This window comes from Galleria mellonella, unplaced genomic scaffold, assembly GCF_026898425.1.
Source record: "Galleria mellonella isolate WM207_F2 unplaced genomic scaffold, CSIRO_AGI_GalMel_v1 utg778, whole genome shotgun sequence".
NCBI lineage: Eukaryota > Metazoa > Arthropoda > Insecta > Lepidoptera > Pyralidae > Galleria > Galleria mellonella.
Genome location: NW_026442150.1, coordinates 2,365,999 through 2,387,099, shown reverse-complemented (window position 1 = coordinate 2,387,099; position 21,101 = coordinate 2,365,999). Strand labels below are relative to the sequence as shown.

The 21,101-nt window shown below is 38.0% G+C and overlaps 1 protein-coding gene across 11 annotated transcripts in view; it reads left to right on the top strand.

The window, feature by feature from the left end:
• The window catches only part of LOC113510054 (protein jim lovell), a 67,454-nt gene that overhangs the window by 26,498 nt on the left and 19,855 nt on the right, over nucleotides 1-21,101 (top strand). For all 11 annotated transcript variants that reach the window (XM_052901385.1, XM_052901380.1, XM_052901378.1 and 8 more), the window contains one exon: nucleotides 20,378-20,757. In XM_052901385.1, the coding sequence (XP_052757345.1) occupies nucleotides 20,670-20,757 (88 nt within the window). In that variant the 5' untranslated portion in view covers nucleotides 20,378-20,669. The remainder of the gene's footprint in view (nucleotides 1-20,377; nucleotides 20,758-21,101) is intronic.

Here is a 21,101-nt window from a genome sequence, read left to right as displayed (position 1 = left end):
CACGCACACATGGTTACGATGCAACGACTTTTTATATTTCATTGTATATGTAACGGTAGGGTGGCCATGCTGCAGTTATCAGGCGGAAATTACCAGCCAGCATTATTATTTTCAAGAAGCTACGGCATTTTTTACTCCCCTGTATATTCGTTGTGGATATAGCTATATATATATATATATATATATATATATATACGTATTGTAATTAAAAATATGTACTTATATATTTTTAACCGACTTCAAAAAAGGAGCAGGTTCTCAATTCGATTGTATTTTTTTTACGTTTCATCATCATGATGATTATATCTCAGCTATTATCCGTCCACTGCTGAACATAGGCTTTTTTATGTTGTTTCTTTATAACTTAATTTATGAAACGATTTGGAAAATTCACAGCCCACCCGGTCTCCCCTTTCAATACGCCTGTGATTACCAACTTGCTATATTCCACGTCCTCGCCCGCGTGAAGAAACAATAAAGAGTCCTATGTGTTAAATGAGCATATAACCTACCCAAGTACTAAGTTTTGTTCAAATTTGTTCAGTAATAGTCGTTTTATTTGGAATCAACTTCCAGTAGCTGTATTTTCGAACCGATACGACATCATAACCTTCAAAAAAAGAGTATATTTCTTTTTAAAAGGCCAGTAGTACACCTGCAATGCCGTAGGTGTTGTGGGTGATCATGGGCGGCGGTAGTCACTTACCATCAGGTGAGCCGCATGCTCGTTTGCCCCCTGTGTTGTAAAAAAAAAAAATAAATCAAACAACATAGTTCAGTACACAATTATGTATTATATAAGTATTTTCTATTTTATTAAGAGGGAAAACATAGTACTGAATGTTATTCTTAGTAGGTAACTACTTATTTATATTAGTGTACCATTAGGTGAGCCGTTCGTTTGTCCTTTGCGTTACAAAAAAAAAGTAGCTTTCGCGTCTTATTCTCACAAAATATCGAAATTATAATAATAATAGGATTTTTTTAAAAGGATGCTAATTGAATTATAACCCCGCCCGAGCTGACGGTATACGCTGGTGGAGCACCAGTGCAGGATAATAGGTGGTAATGAAAAAAGATTAGCCCATCATAATGAGTTTACCTCGAGTTAATCACGATGATTTCTAGGGAGCACTAGTATTAATACTAAATACTACTAGAAATATACTCTTATCAGGTCGACTTCCTTGTGGTATCTCCAGGAAACTATCGTGCTTTATTTCCAGTTGAATTCGTCACGGTAGGCTAACTAACCTATTTCATCCTCATCTGTCATCCCTCACTGGTGCCCCGTCAGCGTATACCGATAGCGCAGGCGGGGTTACCATTCCATTATCATCTATAAAAAATCCCCATTACTAATAATTATATCTCCCACTAGCACGGTGTCATGTCACTATCCGGACTTGGATATATTTACTTGTAAACTTGTTGAGTTTCGCAGAATGGCTATAAATTATTAAAAAAATATCCAATAATTCATTGTTATTATGTTTGTATATATTGTGATTGCTAATCTCCCTTCTTTTTCTTCCTACTCTTATCCCAATTATTATATGGGGTCGACCTAATATGTTTTTTATCCATATTACAAAAAGATTTGGCTTAATTTTACGACCGGCCGCCTGCCTGATGTCAATCCTCTTAATTGGTTAATATAAATAAATATAAATAAATAAATAATAGAATGTGTACCAAAATACCTTACAAATTGTCCTACCTTTAACAGTTCCAATGCACACCCTACATATAAAAAAGGCCTATGCAGCGAGGTTGCAACAAGACTGCAGCCGCGCCCTCTGCACTGTTTCTACTCCAATTACCGTGCTAGCTGTTAGCTCAAGTTAGCAGTGCAGCTGTTTAGCTTAGATCCGTCCGTGTGAACACGGTAACTCCAGTTATAATATGTATATCCTAGAGATTTGTGTAACATAAAGATTTCATAGAAAAATGCTAACTTTAATTGTGACAAATCCAATTATTTTAATTTAAAAACTAAACCACTGGGTCGATTATGATAAAATTTCTACGGGACCAACCTGTACGTATATTCTTTTATATAAGAAAAAAAATTTCCAAATCGGTTGATAACTAAGGGAGTTTTTGATGGGTGAAAATGGTATGGTAACCCCGCCTGCGCTAAAGGGATACGCTGGCGGAGCACCAGTGAAGGGTGATAGATGAGAATGAAAACAGGCCAGTTAGCCCATCATGATGAATTCATCAGGAATTAACCATGATAGTTTCCAGGGGGAACCGTGAGGAGGTCGACCTGGTTGGGTATATTGCTAGCAATAGGATTCTCAGTTTCCATTACTAGCAATCCCTTTCTCCCCTAACTAACGGAGTTATATATAGTTAGGATACTTACAATCATTTTTTATGCAACTTAGAATAGCAAACAAGCTGACGGCCCACCTAAAGAAAAGTGGTAACCGTCGCCTATAGACATGAGCAGTACCATGCACATAACAGTGTACTGTTTCGCCCATGATACCCCCCATGCGATGCCATTTATTTATTTATTGATTAGTACAAATATGTGTACATGGCGGACTTAATGCTAAAAGCATTCTCTCCCAGTCGACCATAGGCAAGTGTCAGAATACTCGAATGCGGTACTAGTAATTATTGATATACATACATACTAAAATTACATATATAAACGAATAAATATATATTAGTAACAAATATACTTACACATATATAACATATGCCATTCCTGAGGACTCAGATGTTATTCCTCTGAGCCCTGTTAATTCACGCCATTAATTTAGAATAATTTCGCCCTCAAAGTATGTCCAAGCGGACGGGGTCGCAAGCGCAGCTGTTTATATCAAATAATTTAGTACTAAACAAAAAGTTGTGGTGTGAAACTGCTAAATTAGCAAATACCAAACGTAAAGTCCGATTAGGTCAGCTCGGACATTTTAAGTGCCATTTGCGAAAATATCGATTTGGAAATGGCGGCGAGCGTAACGAAAAAAATATGCAATCGATACAAAATGCTTGGGTATTCATGCAAAACGCATAAGCGGCTCTCCCCCTCGTTACGACTGGGCTGTCGCTGGCGCATTTCTTGCGTTCGTGTTGTCTCTTATTTATTTATTTATTATTATTTTTTTTTATGTAATTTAGAATGGCAAACAAGCTGACGGTCCACCTGATGCAAAGTGGTAACCGTCGCCTATAGACGTGAGTAGTACCATGGACATAACAGAGTATACTGTTTTGCCCATGATACCCCCCATGCGTTGCCATTCCTGAGGATTATTTAGTTTAGAAGCATACAGTCATAATTAATGAACAAATATATGTAAAAAAATTACAATGCAGTCCCGTAAAATAAAATACCGTAAAGTAAAATACCTTGTGTTCCCCATAATGGGCCTATTTTCGACAGTGGACAGTTAACGCTTGATATGATGATATTCCGTGTGGTCCCAGCATAGAATGGGCCACCCCTTCCTTTCCCGTGGGTGTCGTAAGAGACGATTAAGGGAATTTAATGGGCAAATAATGAACAGCAGCGTTCCTCTTCAAACATCAACAAAGCCTAACTAAGCGGTTGCCAACCCGCCTGCCAAGCGTGGCAACTACTGGCAAGTATAATCCGATTTGGAAGATTCTTTCTTTTTTGTCTGAAAGGTACTCACAGATTGGTCCCTTAGAAATTTTATCAAAATAGGTTCAATAATTTAGTTATTGAATAAAAAAAATGTTTTTGTCGCGAATGAAGGCGGTGTTTTTTTTTATTTTCATGGAACCAAATTTTAAATTACTTTTAATGTTTACAAGAGGGCGACTGTACAAAAGTTGTTTGCTTGGACACCTTTGTCCCATTCGTGTTTCTATCGTGAAGCAGTTGTGTTTGCATGACTGTGTTTCGGTTTGAAGGGTGAGATATGGCGTGAATTTACTGGGTACAGAGGAATAACACCTGAGTCCTCAGGAATGGCAACGCATGGAGGGTATCATGGGCGAAACAGTATACTCTGTTGTGTCCATGTACTCATGTCTATAGGCGACGGTTACTACTTTCCATCAGGTGGGCCGTCAGCTTTTGTTACCATTTTAAGTTGCATAAAAAAGTCATTTAATAAAATGAATTGGTTATAATGCCGTCTGTCACCGTCAATATTAATACATACGGACAGACAAACAGACGTACGAAATTTTATTCGTTTTAGACATTTGTCTATGGTGTCTAAAAATAGGTATCTACACGAAATAGGTGGAGTTGCGGCATCTATATTATACATGTCTGCGTGCGGTAAACCTGAGCTATTTTAGATCATTGATAAGGGCTTTTTTTTTTCATTTAATTAACTAGTCCTTACTAATATTATAAATGTGAAAGTGAGTTTGTAACCTTACAGCTTACGATGCTGTAAGGCTTAACCGGTCATTATGAAATTTGCTATACACGTAATATATAGGGTGGAGAATAAGGGCTGCTTTTTATTCCAGTCAGTAAACATATCCCAGTCACGCAGACAAAGTCGTAGGTAAAAGCTAGTTTTTTTTTTTTTTAAAAAATTCAGTTATGGCAAAACCTGTTATTTTGATTAAAAAAATCAACTTTTTAAAAAAAAGTACTGAACCGATATTGAGAATATTTCTATTGAACTGATCTATAAGTACTCGTATATCTTTTTAGATAATTTTTTTTCAAATCGATTTTAAATAACTAACGTAGTTATAAGGTGTTCTTTTTAGTTTTGGTTGTAATGTTTTATGTATGTATGCGTATTGAGTCTCCCATCCGAGAAATGGGTATTGGCGACCCGCACGCATGCTAAAGTTAAAGGAGTTAAGGGACCGCCTGAAAATCAGCGTTATATAGGTACATCTCGCTGGAGATGTACATAGACAGCAACAGCTGAGGCGACTCTAGCGATCAGCAAAATGAATAGATTTTTTTTCTTTTTATTATTAATTTTTTTTTAATATTATCACTGGTAATATAGATTATTTATCTATCTATCTATCTATCAAACATAAAAATACAATTGAATTGAAGGGTCTCCTTCTTTTTGAAGTCGGTTAAGAAAGATATCTCTAATCACAAAAATTATGCGTAGGTACCCCATCATAAACGAGATTAAAACCGTTCAGTTATGTTTTAATATTCAAAAATTAAGGCAGAAATAATTTAATATATTGGCCAGTTTGCGACGTCGAGTTGGCTTAATTGGCCGGGTTTTTTGTGCAGTGGGCTCCCTGTTACGGTGTGGGTCGATTCACACCATATGCGATTCGGACCGCGGGGTGAGTCGCCCATGTTTAAATGGAGCTTTTCGTATCAGGATTTAAATTGTATAAAGAGTTGAGTCTGCGCATTGCGGATAGGAGCCATGATCGCCGTTCTGGTTCGTATCTGGCTCAAAGGATATCTCTGGCAATCCAACGCGAAAACACCGCAAGTGTCATGGGGACCTTTGGGTCGGGTACGGATCATGGATGGGACTGATCATTAAATTTTTTTTTGTGATACTGTGAAATGTATTAGTTTTAACCAAATATATTTATTCAATAAAATTATTACTTGAATTATATGTGTATATGTGTGTATATTTGTATATAGATATTTCTATACTGTGGTTATTCGCACTGCGGTGTAAAACGGTACCTTTTTTTCAATGGTTAAAAACGGAATGACCACTAGCGAGGTATGAAAGGCAGGGTTACCAGATTGTGATTATTAATTTTTACCATAATATCATCATCATCATCACATCAGCCGTTTTTTTTTTAATGGTTGATAATGGAATGGTAACCCCGCCTGCGCCAACAGTATAAACTGGCGAGACACCAGTGAAAGATGACAAGTGAGGATGTAACAGGTCAGTTAGTCCATTGTGATGGATTCAACTAGATTTAAACAACGATGGTTTTCTGAAGAAATTACATGGAGGTCAACCTGATAGTATATTTCTAATAGTATTTAGTTTTAGTACTAGTCCTTCCTAGAAACGTTCATGTTTAATTCGAGATGAATTCATTATGATGGGCTAACTGACCTGCCTTATCTAAGGCAGGTCAATTAGCCCATCGATGAATACGCCTGGGATTCATCGCAATGATTTCCAGGGGGCACGTAGAGGTCGACCTGACCTTTGCTAGCAAAGGGACTGATAGTCCACTTTACTAACAATCCCTTCCCGCCCACTCCTCATATCAGCCGTTATCTGTCCACTATTGAACATAGGTCTACCCTATAGACTGCCATGAGGAACGAGATCATTCCTTATGTCAATTAACCATTAGGGGGATTTTGTCACGCTCGGCAAGCGGGTTAGCAACCGCAGATTGACTTTTGGTAATGTTTCAAAACGGAAGCTGCTGCCCATACCCCGATCATTAACCCGAACATTAATCATTAGTCGTCAACTGGCTTGTCAAGCGTGGCAACTACTGGCAAAACCCCCCCTAATAGGGGGAGGCTTTAGTTCAGCAGTGGACACAACAGTTCATGTGATGATTATATCCTTTTAAATTTAACTTTACGCGGTGTCCCTGAAAACTGTCATTGCTAATTCTTAATGAATTCTTCACGATGGATCAACTGACCTGATATCATTCTCACCTACCATCACTCACTGGTGTTCCACCGTCGTATACCCATAGTGCAGGCGATGTATGTTTTTTTTATTTAACTTAGACTGGCAAACAAGCTGATGACCCACCTGATGGCAAGTGGTAACCGTCGCCTATAGACATGAGCAGTATCATGGACATAACAGAGTATACTGTTTCACCCATGATAGTCCCCATGCTTTACCATTCGTGAGAACTGAGGTGTTATTCCTCTGTACCCTGTAAATTCGCTGCCATATCCCACCCTTCAAACCGAAACACAGCCATGCGAACACAACTGCTTCACTGTAAAAATACGAATGGGACAGAGGTATTCAAGCAAACGACCTTTGTATAAAGTCTCCCTCTGGTAAGTGTCTGGTGGAATGTTAACATTTCGTTTTCGTCTAACAAAAAAACTACGTTGGGACCAAAAAAAAAGTTATAATGTTATTCTGCATATGATAACTTGAAATTCATTAACAAAAAACAAAGCTATAACATTTTTATTAAGAGTTTATTAGATACAAACCCTCAAATGTAACTTGCGAAAGTTTCTTAAAAAGAAATTGTTTGGGGGTCCTTAGTTTATGGGGTGTGGGAGACGGAGTGCCTAGTCACTTGCTTACACTGTCTGACACATAATCCAGTCCTGCCAGGGTTACCATTATATTTTTTTTATTAAAAACAACCGTACATGGGTCGAAACACCCATATTACCACCAGAATTCGGTAGCCCAGTTAGTATTAAACGGCTGATGCAAGAGTTTCTCCGATCGCATCAGATTTATTTGTCAAAAGCAAAAGTGTACAGCATTGGAAACGAGGGCGTTGACTCAATAGGTGATTGTTGATTTCGTCAACGTCATCTTTAATGATCTTAGGTTTACCAGAGGGAGACTGTACTAAAGTCGATTGCTTGGGTACCTCTGTCCTATTCGTGTTTCTACCGTGAAGCAGTTGCGTTTGCATGGCTGTGTTTCGGTTTGAAGGGTGGGATATGGCGTGAATTTACAGGGTACAGAGGAATAACATCTGAGTCCTCAGGAATGGCAACGAATGACGAGTATCATGGGCAAAACAGTATACTCTGTTATGTCCATGTTACTGCTCATGTCTATAGGCGACGGTTACCACTTTCCATCAGGTGGACCGTCAGCTTGTTTGCCGTTCTAAGTTGCATAAAAAAAAATTGTTTATTCCATAAAACATCGATTAGAATTCGTGAACCCGCGAGCCCCATCTTAGAGCACATTATCACTTTTGAATATTAGGTGGGATTGTGATCAACCGCAAAACCCTTTCAACAGTAAACAAGAAACTAGGTGTTATCTTGCGGGAGTCATCATACGGCTAAATGCTGATTTGCCACATTCGTGTAAAAAAAAAATTGTAGATCAACACGATAGTTGTCGTTGGATTGCTTAAATATTGGCAACACAATGGTGTAACGTTTTTCGAAAAAAAATAATTTTCATTCATAAAAATATTGCGCCTTCAAAAGAATAATTTGTAAAGTCATAGCCACAACTTATACGATATGTGGGGTGTAATGGGCGACACATTATACTCTGTTATGTCCACGGTACTGTTCATGTCACTATAGGCCACCGTTACCAAATTCCATCAGGTGGGTTGTTTGCCGTTTTAAGTATCATAAAAAATATATATAATTGGCCGTTTATACAAACATATAACAGAAATAAAATAAAGGTCGACAACTTCTTTTTTTAAATCTATTAAAAAGCGGCGATTGCCATAGAGTGAACCTCCGTATTTTCTAATGCCTGACCTAACTGTTAACTGTTTGTTCCACCACGATTGGCCAATAATGTTTTAGTTGCGCCTCCGGTCCGCGGATTCGTCGTCACAACAAAATTTTATCTTCCATTTATTAATGTATTCATTATACAAACATGCAAATGACTGGCCATTTGCATATTCGATATTCGAAAATATTCTATTTCTATGTTTTTTTTTTTTTTTTGTTGTAAATTGCCTATTTGGCATAATCTCGACTGTGGGGTTTCCCTAATGGTTCTTGTTTTTTTTTTTTTTTTCTTAATATGAAGTGGACTGGTCCACGCCTTGAGCTATCGATGTAATGCTGGCGGGATATCGGTGATTTATCAAGAATAACCACTATGGCTAATTAATGGTGAGTCTGTTTGTGAGGATTTAGAGGGGGCCGCGTGATTATTTGGAAATTTGGCTGGTAGGCTCTACGAGTATTATTTATAATAACCCTTCATTTAGTTTAGTTAATACTAAAACAATAAAAGCTTTTGAATTTCACATACTAACTCCTATCTCATAGGGGAATGGGATTGTTAATAATGCGGACTACCAGTCCCATTGCTAGCAATATACCCTGTCAGGTCGACCTTCACGTGGTCCCCTCTAAAAACCATCGTGCTAAATTCTAGGTGTATTCATCACTATGAGCGAACTGACCTGCCTTTTCATCTTAACCTGCCATCTCTCACTGGTACCCAGCCAGTGTATACCGATAACTTTTTTTTATTTTTTATACAACTTAGAATGGTAAACAAGCTGACGACTCACCTGATGAAAGTGGTAACCATCGCCTATAGACATGAGCCATACCATGGACATAACAGAGTATACTGTTTCGCCCATGATACCCCACATGCATTGCCATTCCTGTGGACTCAGGTGTTATTCCTCCGTACCCAGTAAATTAACGCCATATCCCACCCTTCAAACCGAAATACAGCCATACAAACACAACTGCTTTACGGTTGAAACACGAATGAGACAGAGCAATCGACTTTTGTACTTTTGCAGGCGAGGTTACCATTCCATTATCATCTATTAAAAATCCCTTATTCATTAAAGCGTCAAATCTCTTATAAACTTCCTTTAGCCATTTAAGTGTTTTTTTCTCTCTTTTTTTACACTAATTTCTCAATTTGAAAGACAGTGACAAAATATTCTAATTTATACTTATAATAAGTCTGTAGAGAGTTCAATTCTGTACATGAAATATATTTGCAAAATAACTATCAGCGGGTGATTAGTGATCGATACTGATGCCAAAAATGCAATCAGTAAAATTTTTGTCTGTCTGTCTGTATGTTCGTTATAGAAACAAAAACTACTCGACGGATTTTAACGAAACTTGGTACAATTATTCTTCATACTCCTGGGCAGGTTATAGTATACTTTTCATCACGCTACGATCAATAGGAGCAGAGCAGTGATGGGAAATGTGTATGTTACATCAAAACCACTGAACCGTGAAGAAGGACATAGGCTACTTATTTCATGAAAAACGACGTAAACGCGGACGAAGTGTTGGCACCAGCTAGTAATTAAAATAAGTATGTAAAATATTTTAGTTTTTATCAATTTACTTCAAAAAATAGGTTCTCGATTTGGTTGTATTTTTTTTTATGTTTGTTACCTCATAATTCCGTCAGTTGTAAATCGATTTGAAAAATTATTATTTTTTATCTGAAAGGATATGCTCGCTGATTGGTCCCATTTATCCCGTAAAATTTTATCAAAATCGTTTTAATAATTTAGCTTTTCTCATAATTGGAGTTGGTTTTATTATGTGAAACGCAATTTACACGTTTTGTCAAGTTAATACAAAAGGTTCAAAAACTTTTTGTCTTTTTATGCCATACTAGCTGCATTCTGCGATCTTGCGTGAATTAGCACATAAAACATCCTTTATGCTAAGTTATAATCTATCTTATATACATACATATTTGTCACGCCTGTCTGTCTCCCATTAGGGTAGGCAGAAACAATGGAACTGCAAATGCCTCGATTCAAACAAACCTCTTTCGCTTCCTCCACATTCATCAATCTCTTCACACACACAGCATGTCGTCTATGTACTAAATTTCATTAAAATCCGTTTCGTAATTTTTGCGTGAAAAAGTAACAAACTTCCATCTGTGCTGATAGATTGTCGCATTTACATTTAATAGTGATGTTACCAGAGGGAGACTTTGTAAAAAAGTCGATTGCTTGGGTACCTCTGTCCTATTCGTGTTTCTACCGTGAAGTAGTTGTGTTTGCATGGCTGTGTTTCGGTTTGAAGGGTGGGATATGGCGTGAATTTACTGGGTACAGAGGAATAACACCTGAGTCCTCAGGAATGGCAACGCATGAGGGGTATCATGGGCGAAACAGTATACTCTGTTATGTCCATAGTACTGCTCATGTTTATAGGCGACGGTTATTACTTTCCATTAGGTGGACCGTCAGCTTGTTTGCCATTCTAAGTTGTATAAAAAAAAAAAGATCAGTTTGCCCATCCTGACGAATTCAACTAGAATTAAACACGATGATTTCCAGGGGGAAACATGTGGAGGTAGATCTGATAGGGTATATTGCTAGTAATGGGGCTATTTGATCCCATTATTAACAATCCCTTTCCCTTTTTAGGCTATATATTGTTTTTAAAATTCTATCTACCCATGCGAAGCTGGGCCGTATCACTAGTATTAATATATTTTGGGCTTACGATACATCAGTGCGTACCCGGAGATTGAACATTCGAATACTCAGTATGAAAAAGGTTCCGTCAGCCTGTACCCGGCTGACCTTTTTGGCACATTTATGGACAAACAACGCTCCATTTAGAAGTATAAAGGAAAAAAATATTTATTCGAAAATTTTAAATTTAGAATTTTCAATTTCTTCTTAAATCAGTTGGAGAAACTGTTCAAAGGATCTCAAGTTTTATTCTTAATCTATGGTTCCAATAATGTAATGATATAATACATTCGAAAATTTAAAAATCGAACTTTCGATTTTTTTTCTTTAATCAGCCAGTAAAATCGTTACAATATAGAAGAATAGCTGTCATATCCTATTGTACTCGTATTTGTTCGACAAACACATACATGCCTACTGTCCTCAAATGAATCTACCAGTTAATTATCTAACGTCCACACTCATTATACAAACATTTTAAAACTGTTTTCGAGTCGAAACGTGATAACAGTATCGGCTTACGTAATTTTGGAAACCGAGATAGTGCGGTGTCAGAGGTACAGCCCTTATCGGCCCCACTCAAAATATAGTCGCAGTTGCTGTCCACGAAATCGGTATTTGCCGGAAATGTCCGGATTTTTGATTAACCATTGTACATTGTTGGAATATTCGTAAATTACAGTCTATGGTTGTTTTTTTTTTATCTTACAATTAGTCCTTACTAACATTGATTATCCTCTGGGTGTAGTAAGAGGCGACTAAGATAATTTAATTGTCGAGGTGTGGGCAGCAGCGTTCTTCTTAAAACATCACCAAAGCCTAACTGCGGTCAACACGCCCCCCAGGGGGGAAAGGGATTGTTAGTAATGGAGACTGAGAATCCTATTGCTAGCAATATACCCAACCAGGTCAAACTCCTCGCGGTTCTCCCTGGAGTTAATTCCTGATGAATTCGTCATGATGGGCTAACTGGCCTGTTTTTATTCTCATCTATCACCCTTCACTGGTGCTCCACTAGCGTATCCCGTTAGCGCAGGCGGGATTACCATTCCATTTTCACCCAAAAAAAAAACCCCGCCTCCCAAGCGTGGTAAATTACATGGTTCAGCAGTGGATAGTTAACGTGGGATATGATGATGATGATGATGATGGATATTTATTATCATCATATCAGCTGTTAACTGTCCACTGCTGAACATAAACCCCTCCCATAACCAGAGTTTTGCCAGTAGTTGCCACGTTTAGTAAGCGGATTGGTAACCGCAATTAAGCTTTTAGTGACGTTTTAAGAGGGACGCTGCTGTCCACCCCTCGTGCATTAAGTTCCTTGGTCGCCTCTTACGACATGCACGGGAAAGGAAGGGGTGGGCCATTCTATGCCGGGATCACACGGCACAGTAATATTCCTTGCTATTTCCTATTAATATATACCTAAATGTAAGAATGCGTTTGTACTATATAAGGCAAAAAAGAATTTAGACTACTTTTTATCCCGGATAATGTACATATCCCGGTCACGTGGACGAAGTCGCGGGTAAAAGCTGCCAATATCATAAATGGGTATGGGAGTTTATTACCTCTTAGCACTTTAACGGCTTAATGAGTTATTGTGAAATTTGGTACATTCATGCTGTTTAGTACTGGAGAAGAACATAGGCTTTTTTTATACCACTAAGGTGGCATACGAACATACGGCCCACCTAATGATAAGCGGTTATTGTAGCCTGTGAACGCCCGCAATAACAGAGACATTACGCGTTGCCAACCCCGAAGAAATCTCTTTACCTCTTTTTTTAAAGAACTCCATACTGTAGTCTTTTGGAAAAACCTGATAGGCAGCTCATTCCAGAACCTGAGCATTCGTAGGAGGAGATATCTTTGAAACAGCATTGTACGCGACCATCTAGGCCAGGGATGGCTGACCGGTCGATCGCGACTATTTATCCAGTCGATCATGGCAAGGCAAAAAATATAATATTTTGCTAATCTAACGAAAGATGCTCAGACGCAATGCTCACACTAATATAAATAGTTACCAAGAATAACTTTTAGTTTTCTCTCTTAATAAAATAAAAAAATAAAAAAAAACTGCACTTATTGTGTACTGAACTATGTTGTTTCATTTGTGATTTCAAGAAGTATGTAATTGGTAGATCGTACAGGGTTTCGTGAGTAAACAATAGATGTTAGGTTTTTTATGCAACTTGGCATATATTATGGCAAACAAGCTAACGGTCCACCTGATGAAAAGTGGTAACCGTCACTTATAGATATGAGCAGCACCATAGACATAACAGAGTATACTGTTTCGCCCATGATAACCCCCTCTGCGTTGCCATTCTTGAGAACTCACGTTTTATTTCTCTGTATCCTGTAAATTCGCTGCCATATCCCACCCTTCAAACCGAAACACAGCCATGCAAATACAATTGCTTCACGGTAGAAACATGAATGAGACAGGTGTCCAAGCCAATGACTTCTGTACAGTCTCCCTCTGGGTCTACTCAAGTCGACCACTCCTAATCTAGGCTACTTAGGGTTACAAAACAAAGCCTATTATAATTCGCGTACAGTAGTATTTATACGCGCCCTGGTGAATTTTTAGCTTATGCGTCAAACTCATTAATTTTGCATTATTTAAAAATGGCGCTCTTTAAATTGATTAATAAAATTGATTGAATCGTAAACGTAACGTAATTAAATCTTCATTTATATTGATTTAATTAATTGCTCATTTAAATCCAACATGTGTTTTGGTATTTCATTTAATTTCATTTATACTAACCGGATTATAAATCATAAATTTTTTAAATATTTTTATGTGAAAGTTTGTAAATGTGTTTTGATGTTTCTCTTTATTTAAAACGTCCAATGGACTGTCTATTTTTTTTTTTTGCAAATTTGTTCCGTGTACCAGTTTTTTTTAATGAATGATAATGGAATAGTGTCCCCGCCCGCGCTATCGGTATACGCTGGTGAGGCACCAGTAAGTGATGATAGATGAGGATGAAAGCAGGTCAGCTGGCCCATAGTGATAAATTCATAAAAAAACAACCAAGATGGTTTCCATCCGACAGTTTCCAGCAATGGGGCCTCACCCCTCCGTGAACCAGTTGTGTTTGCATGGCTATATTTCGGTTCAAAGGGTGCGATACGGTAGCTAAATTACAGGGTATAAAGGTACAACATTAGTCTGGGGGAAAAGGGATTGTTAGTAATAGGGATTACCAGATCTTATTGTTAGCAGTATATCCTGTAAAGTCGAACCTTCCCGCGATCCTCCCTGAAAACCATCGTGTTTAATTCGTCACGATGGGCTAATTGACCTGCCTTTTCATTCTCGCCTATCAACTCTGACTAGTGCCTCGCCAGCGTATACCAATAGCGCAGGCGGGGTTACCATTCCACTTGGTTTATTCCCTTTTGGCCACAACGGAATATCAGTGTTTTGCTCTTTTGAGGGCAAAGCAATAAACTCGAGTTGTAATCATTTTGTATTACTGTGGCACACGCACTAAACCGAAATTATGTTATTTCTTTCATGTATTTTCCTTTTGTGTATGTATTTTATTTCTTTTTTATTTTGTATGTCTATTTGTTTGTTGTTATTTGGTGCTGTAAGTAATAAATTATAAATTATATATCTATCTATCTATATCTGACTATAGATAGTCAGCTTGTTTGCCATTCTAAGTATTATAAAAAAAAAATCAGTACATATGTGTGTGTGTGTGTCTGTGTGTGCGTGCGTGCGTGTGTGTGAGCGAGTGAGCGAGCGTGCGTGCGTGCGTGTGTGTGAGCGAGCGAACGTACGTGCGTGCGTGCGTTCGTGCGAGCGTGCGTGCGTGTGTGCGCGCTCGTTTCGCACCTTTTACAGTTACCATAAAAGTGCTTCGGACGTAAAATAACTGGCGGTGATTTGGCCGCACGCATTTTGTCGAACGATGACTTAAATGCTAATAATTCCTTTAGCAAGCATAAGAAAATCAGCGACTAGTAAATATTAATTATGCCACGCTACAATTAACAAGAAAAGTTTTTTTTTTTGACACGAATGAGACACCGAACTATAACATGTTTCACATGTACAATTTGAAATTTTGCATTCAGAAAGTGGAATCGTTCAATCGATTGATGATTAAATTGCTAGCAATTTCTCTATTTAAAAAATTTATAGATTTTGCCCGACAATAGAATAAAAATAATATGGACTAATATGGATGCCCGTACGGGCAAACGCACTGTAGGACAATTGCCGACTAGTTGGAGTAACGTCTTCAAATGCATTGCAGGGAATCAGTGGATGCAGGTGGTTTAGGATCGTTCCTTATGACAGTCGGTTTTAGATATGTTTTCTCCCACGAACGCTCACGTTATGGAATGAGCTCCCTGTCGAGGTTTTTCTAAGAGATTACAGAATGGGGTTCTTCAAAAAAGGCAAAGAGTTTTCTTCAAGGTCGGCAACGGACATGTAATGCAGGTGTTCCTAGGCTACGGTAACCGCTTACCGTCAGGTGGGCCGTATCCTTGTTTATCACCTCAGTGGTATAATAAAAAGCTGGGCAGCTTTCGGGAAACTCCGTCAGGTCTTTTTGAATTTAAAATATTTGAATTTAGAACATTAGAATCATTCAATTGAATGATGATTTCTAGAAGTTTCATAATTAGATTAATTATTAAACGTGATGTAAGGTCAGACACAAGACAATTCCGTTTTGGGCATGTGGCTATTCGAGTGGAACCCTAAAAATCGCTCACTGAGCCCATTTTACGATTTGGGCCGTAAAATGGACGTTAAAAATAGATACGTTCCATATCTGCAATATGACGGCGTTTCTTCGTCCATTTTGTAGATTTAACCGGTGACCCACTTTCTGTCTGTACATATTGATGTTCTAATTAATTTTATTAGTATACTAGCTACTCGGCCTGGCTTCGCACGTATACGATTTACATACATTCTCATTCATATAAACCATGCCCTGTCAAATGCAACAAAAAAAGTATAAGTTAAATAAATGTAACGGTTCTGAAACAATGTCTTTACATTTTTTTTTATACAACTTACAATGGCAAAGAAGCTGACGGCCCACCTGATGGAAAGTGGTAACCGTCGCCTATAGACATGAGCAGTGCCATGGACATATGTTATCCATTCTAAGTTGTATAAAAAAAGGCTCGTTTTCAACAAAAAAAAACTGCGGTTGCCAATCGGTCTTCCAAGCGTGGCAACTACTGGCAAAACCCCCCAGGGGTAGGCTTATGTTCAACAGTGGACGGTTAGAGGCTGATGTGATGATACAAATCTGTCACGCCTGTCCCCCATTAGGGTAGGCAGAAACAATGCAACGTCAAATGCTACGATTCAAACGGACCAACCAACTTCTATATTTATAATATTATTAATAATCATTACATCACCACTGACCTAGTTCGCTTTATATCTTTTGGGCTTATATCAAAAAAGAATGCCGTGTTTAATTTATCAGAATCCAAGGTAATTCTTCCTGCAGACTTGATTGGGGAGAAAGATTGATAGTAATGAGATTTAGCAATCCTATTGCTAGCAATATACTTTTTTTTTATTGGATGAAAATGGTATGGTAACCCCGCCTGCGCTAACGGGATACGCTGGGGGGAAAGGGATTGTTAGTAATGGAGACTGAGAATCCCATTGCTAGCAATATACCCAACCAGGTCGACCCCCTCGCGGTTCCCCCTGGAAACTCATGATCAATTCCTGATGAATTCATCGTGATGGGCTAACTGGCCTGTTTTCATTCTCATCTATCACCCTTCACTGGTGCTCCGCGAGCGTATCCCGTTAGCGCAGGCGGTGTTACCATACCATTTTCACCCATCAAAAAAAAAACTTCATTAACCATGAAGCAGTTGTGTTTGCATGGCTGTGTTTCAGTTTGAAGGGTGGGATATGGCAGTGAATTTACAGGGTACAGAGGAATAACACCTGAGTCCTCAGGAATGGCAACGCATGCGGGGTGTCATGGGCGAAACTGTTACGTCCATGGTACTTCTCATGTCTGTAGGCGACGGTTACCACTTTCTATCAGGTGGGCCGTCAGCTTGTTTGCCATTCAAAGTTATCATAAAAAAGAGAATATCTTTTGTTATTTACAGTCGGTTAAAAGTTAGACATTTGCCCAAAATGCCGATATTGTCGAGCGCCCGCCACATAGCTATTTGTTTGTATGCGAGAGGAAATTTTTTTTTGTTTGTCATAGAAATATTTGTACGATTGTAAAAATACGCGATAACACTGCTTGTTCAGAATATTTTGAGGTCGCTCGGTACGTATTTCATTTTATTTTCCTCTATTTTTTTTTATTGCCGATGTCTATGAAGATTTTTGTTAGTTGTCTCTGTTCCGCGGCTACGCCCGTGATGTTACATAGCCTGTAACATTCAAGGAATGGACAGTGAAATGCAGAGGAAGTTTGAAATTCGAAAACGACGCGTTCGACAGAGATTAACGCGTCCAAACAAATAGACTTTTCCGTTTATATTTTTTTCTTTTTTTTTTTTTTTAATGGATGATAATGGTATGGTAACCCCGCCTGCGCTAACGGTATACGCTGGCGGTGCACCAGTGGGAGATGATAGGTAATTATATATATATATATATATATATATATATATATATATATATATATATATATATATATATATATATATATATATATATATATATAATTGTTTTCTCAGTGTAATATTTTCATGTAATTGTTTGTATTTATAATAAGTTTTCTTATGTATATTTTTGGAGGAAACAATAAAGGGTATCTATCTATCTATATATATATATATATGCATATATATATAAAATTAAGTTGGAATTTTGTCAAATGTTTTACATTTTGACGCCATACAGTTGTATTATTGAATGTTTATTTTTAAATGGCAACGCATGAGGAGTGCAATGGGTGTCACAGTGTATCCTGTGACGTCCACGGTGCTGTTCGTACCGCACCGATTAGCTTTGTTTACCATTTCATTTGCATGGAAAAATTAAATGCACAGCGTGTAGGTCGACCTGACATATAATACTGTTAGCAATGAAGCTGTTAGTTTCACATATAAACATGACCAGAACCGTGGACTACACAAAGGTGCTCATACAGGGGGAAAGGGATTGTTATTATATAATGGTGATTAACACCACTATTGCTAGCAATACACCCTACCCTTTTTCTCTTGGGTGAAAGGAATTGTTAGAAATAAGGATCTAATAGTTCCATTGCTAGCAGTATACTCTATCAGGTCGACCTCCACGCGGTTCCTCCTGGAAACCGTCGTGACTAATTTATATGGAACTCATTTCACTGATCTGTCTTTTTATCCTCACCAATATTCCCTCACTAGTGCCTAGGTCATTGTATACCGATAGCGCAGGCGGAGATACCATTCCATTATCACGCATAAAAGAAAAGAATATCATGGTTTAGAGCGGTGTTTCCCAACGTGGGGCCCACGTCCCACAGGGGGGCAGTTTGATAGTTAGGGGGGGGGGGCAATTAAAAAATTAACTCGAAGCGATTTTAACCCTTTTGGTGCCATTGATTTTTACTCGTATCTACTTAAAAATGCCAAAGAAATCTTTGTCGTGTTGATGTCATTTACCCTTGTCTCGAAAAAACTGTATCTCCTCCAAAAAATATCCAATTTTAATATTATTTTTTTATACAGCAAGCTAAACAGCGACTGATTTCACAAGCGCTATGATGCTCGTGGCACTTTTAGTTGCAATGCGCAAATGCAATGCTACGAGTATATATCGGTGTCAAAGGGTTTATCCGGATAAATATGTCGAATCTGCCCCCAAATGGGAACCTATATCGAAACTTATGTTTTAATATCTACTTGGTGTACCAGCACGATTGATTTATTTCTACCAGAGGGAGACTTTGTACAAAAGTCGATTGCTTGGGTACTTCTGTCCCGTTCGTGTTTCTACCGTGAAGCAGTTGTGTTTGCATGGCTGTGTTTCGGTTTGAAGGGTAGGATATGGCGTGAATTTACTGGGTACAGAGGAATAACACCTTAGTCCTCAGGAATGGCAACGCATGGGTATTATCATGGGCGAAACAGTATACTCTGTTATGTCCATGGTACTGCTCATGTCTATAAGCGACGGTTACCACTTTTCATCTGGTGGGCCGTCAGCTTGTTTGCCATTTTAAGGTGTATAAAATAAAATAAATGTATATTCCGCGACCAACTTTCACCTTGACCTTGAGATATGAGAAAAAATAGCCGTACGCCGGACTATTATTCAAAGTAATATATCTCAAAAACTTTTTAAGCTAAAGAAGCGAGACCAATGCGAGGTTGTAGGTTACATTACAGAGTATATCGTATATTTTTTTTAGAATTTTTACAAGATCTTTTTATATAATAAAATTAAAAAAAAAATTTGTTTTTCGTATTGTTTGAGACTTACAATCACGAAAATAATATATGTCATGCTACTTTATATGCTCTGTTACACATAAAAATTGTTTGAGAAAAAAGTTGGTGCAACACTTCGAAAAAAAAATTAAAAGTGATTCGCGCCTTATATGGATCTGAACATGATTTTACCTAACACGCGGACAAAATTGTAAACAAACATATTTGGACTTGTTATCACGTTAACAGACAAATTATTAGAACTATTGTGGACAGAAGGCGAAAAATGTTAGGACACTTGATACGACACGACGAACTTATGAACATTATAATAGAAGGTAAGATAGAAGGAAGAAGGGGGAGAGGGAGACCGAGACATAGTTACATCAGGCAGATCAAGGAAGGAGTTGGTGTCGTGTCGTGTCAAGAGGTGAAGAGGCTCGCTGAAAATCGTAGTGAGTGGCAAGAGCTCCACCGACAAGAGCGCAGCTCTTAAATAGGATAGATAGATAGATAGATCACGTTATTTATTGTATGGTTTACTAACTTCGCATTATTGGTGTTGCTCTAGAAGATAGCTTATGACTTTGACAGCGAAGCTTCTAGTTCTAAATGTGGTTGGTTGGGTATATTGCTAGCAATGGGATTCTTAGTCTCCATTACTAACAGTCCCTTTCCCCCCAATCCATACGGGGTTACCATACTATTTTCATCCATTAGAAAATTCTTCGTACATTGCTATTCCTGAGGATTGATATTGTTAAGTTTTTGCCCAGCGGCAAAAAAGAATGGGACAGAGGTACCCGTGCAGACGAGGTACAAAGTCTGCCTCTAGTTAAACATATGTAATTAGTAATTTGATACAAGTATTAATGTATTTACAATAACAAATATAGATAAACAATGTTCATTGTTGCAGGTAACAATCGACCGTAATCCAACCACCGAGAGTCTACATTCCAAGAACCAGAGAGTACCTAATATTATAAAGACATTATAGAAAAATACACATACATACATTGTTTCGACCAAAATTTTCTACCAAAATATACAAAATTGTATAGTGAACCTGCCTTCATACCAAAGCCTTCTAGATTACTTATTCGGGGTGAATGACCCGTGTACAGTCAGACTTAGTTATCGGGTGATAGTACAGTTGGAGTCGTGAAGAGACGACTCACTTGAACACATTGGAACTGCACAGCTGTTCAATGAAAATGATGCCTCAACAGTATTGCCTCAGGTGGAAGCACCATCATTCCAACGTGCAGAATATGTTCGCACAGCTTCTGGAGAAAGGTCAGTAACCTATCTTAGTAATTACCTTAGCAATATCTATATATCGTAGTTACAATATCTATACATATATTGGCCCAGTAACAGATATATTAGCTATCGACTATTCAATATGTAACATCGAAAAGAAGAGCTCGTAATGTATAATATGGTAGATATTCGACTGGTATGGGCGATATCGAAATGGCTGGTCATCAATATGCAGAAGAACTCGATACATAGATATCGGATAATACCTATCTCTGTATTTAATATTATTAAATTATAGACAAAGGGAGAGAGGGAGACTTTATACAAAAGTCGATTGCTTGGGTACCTCTGTCCGTAACCGTGTGTCGTGGTAACCG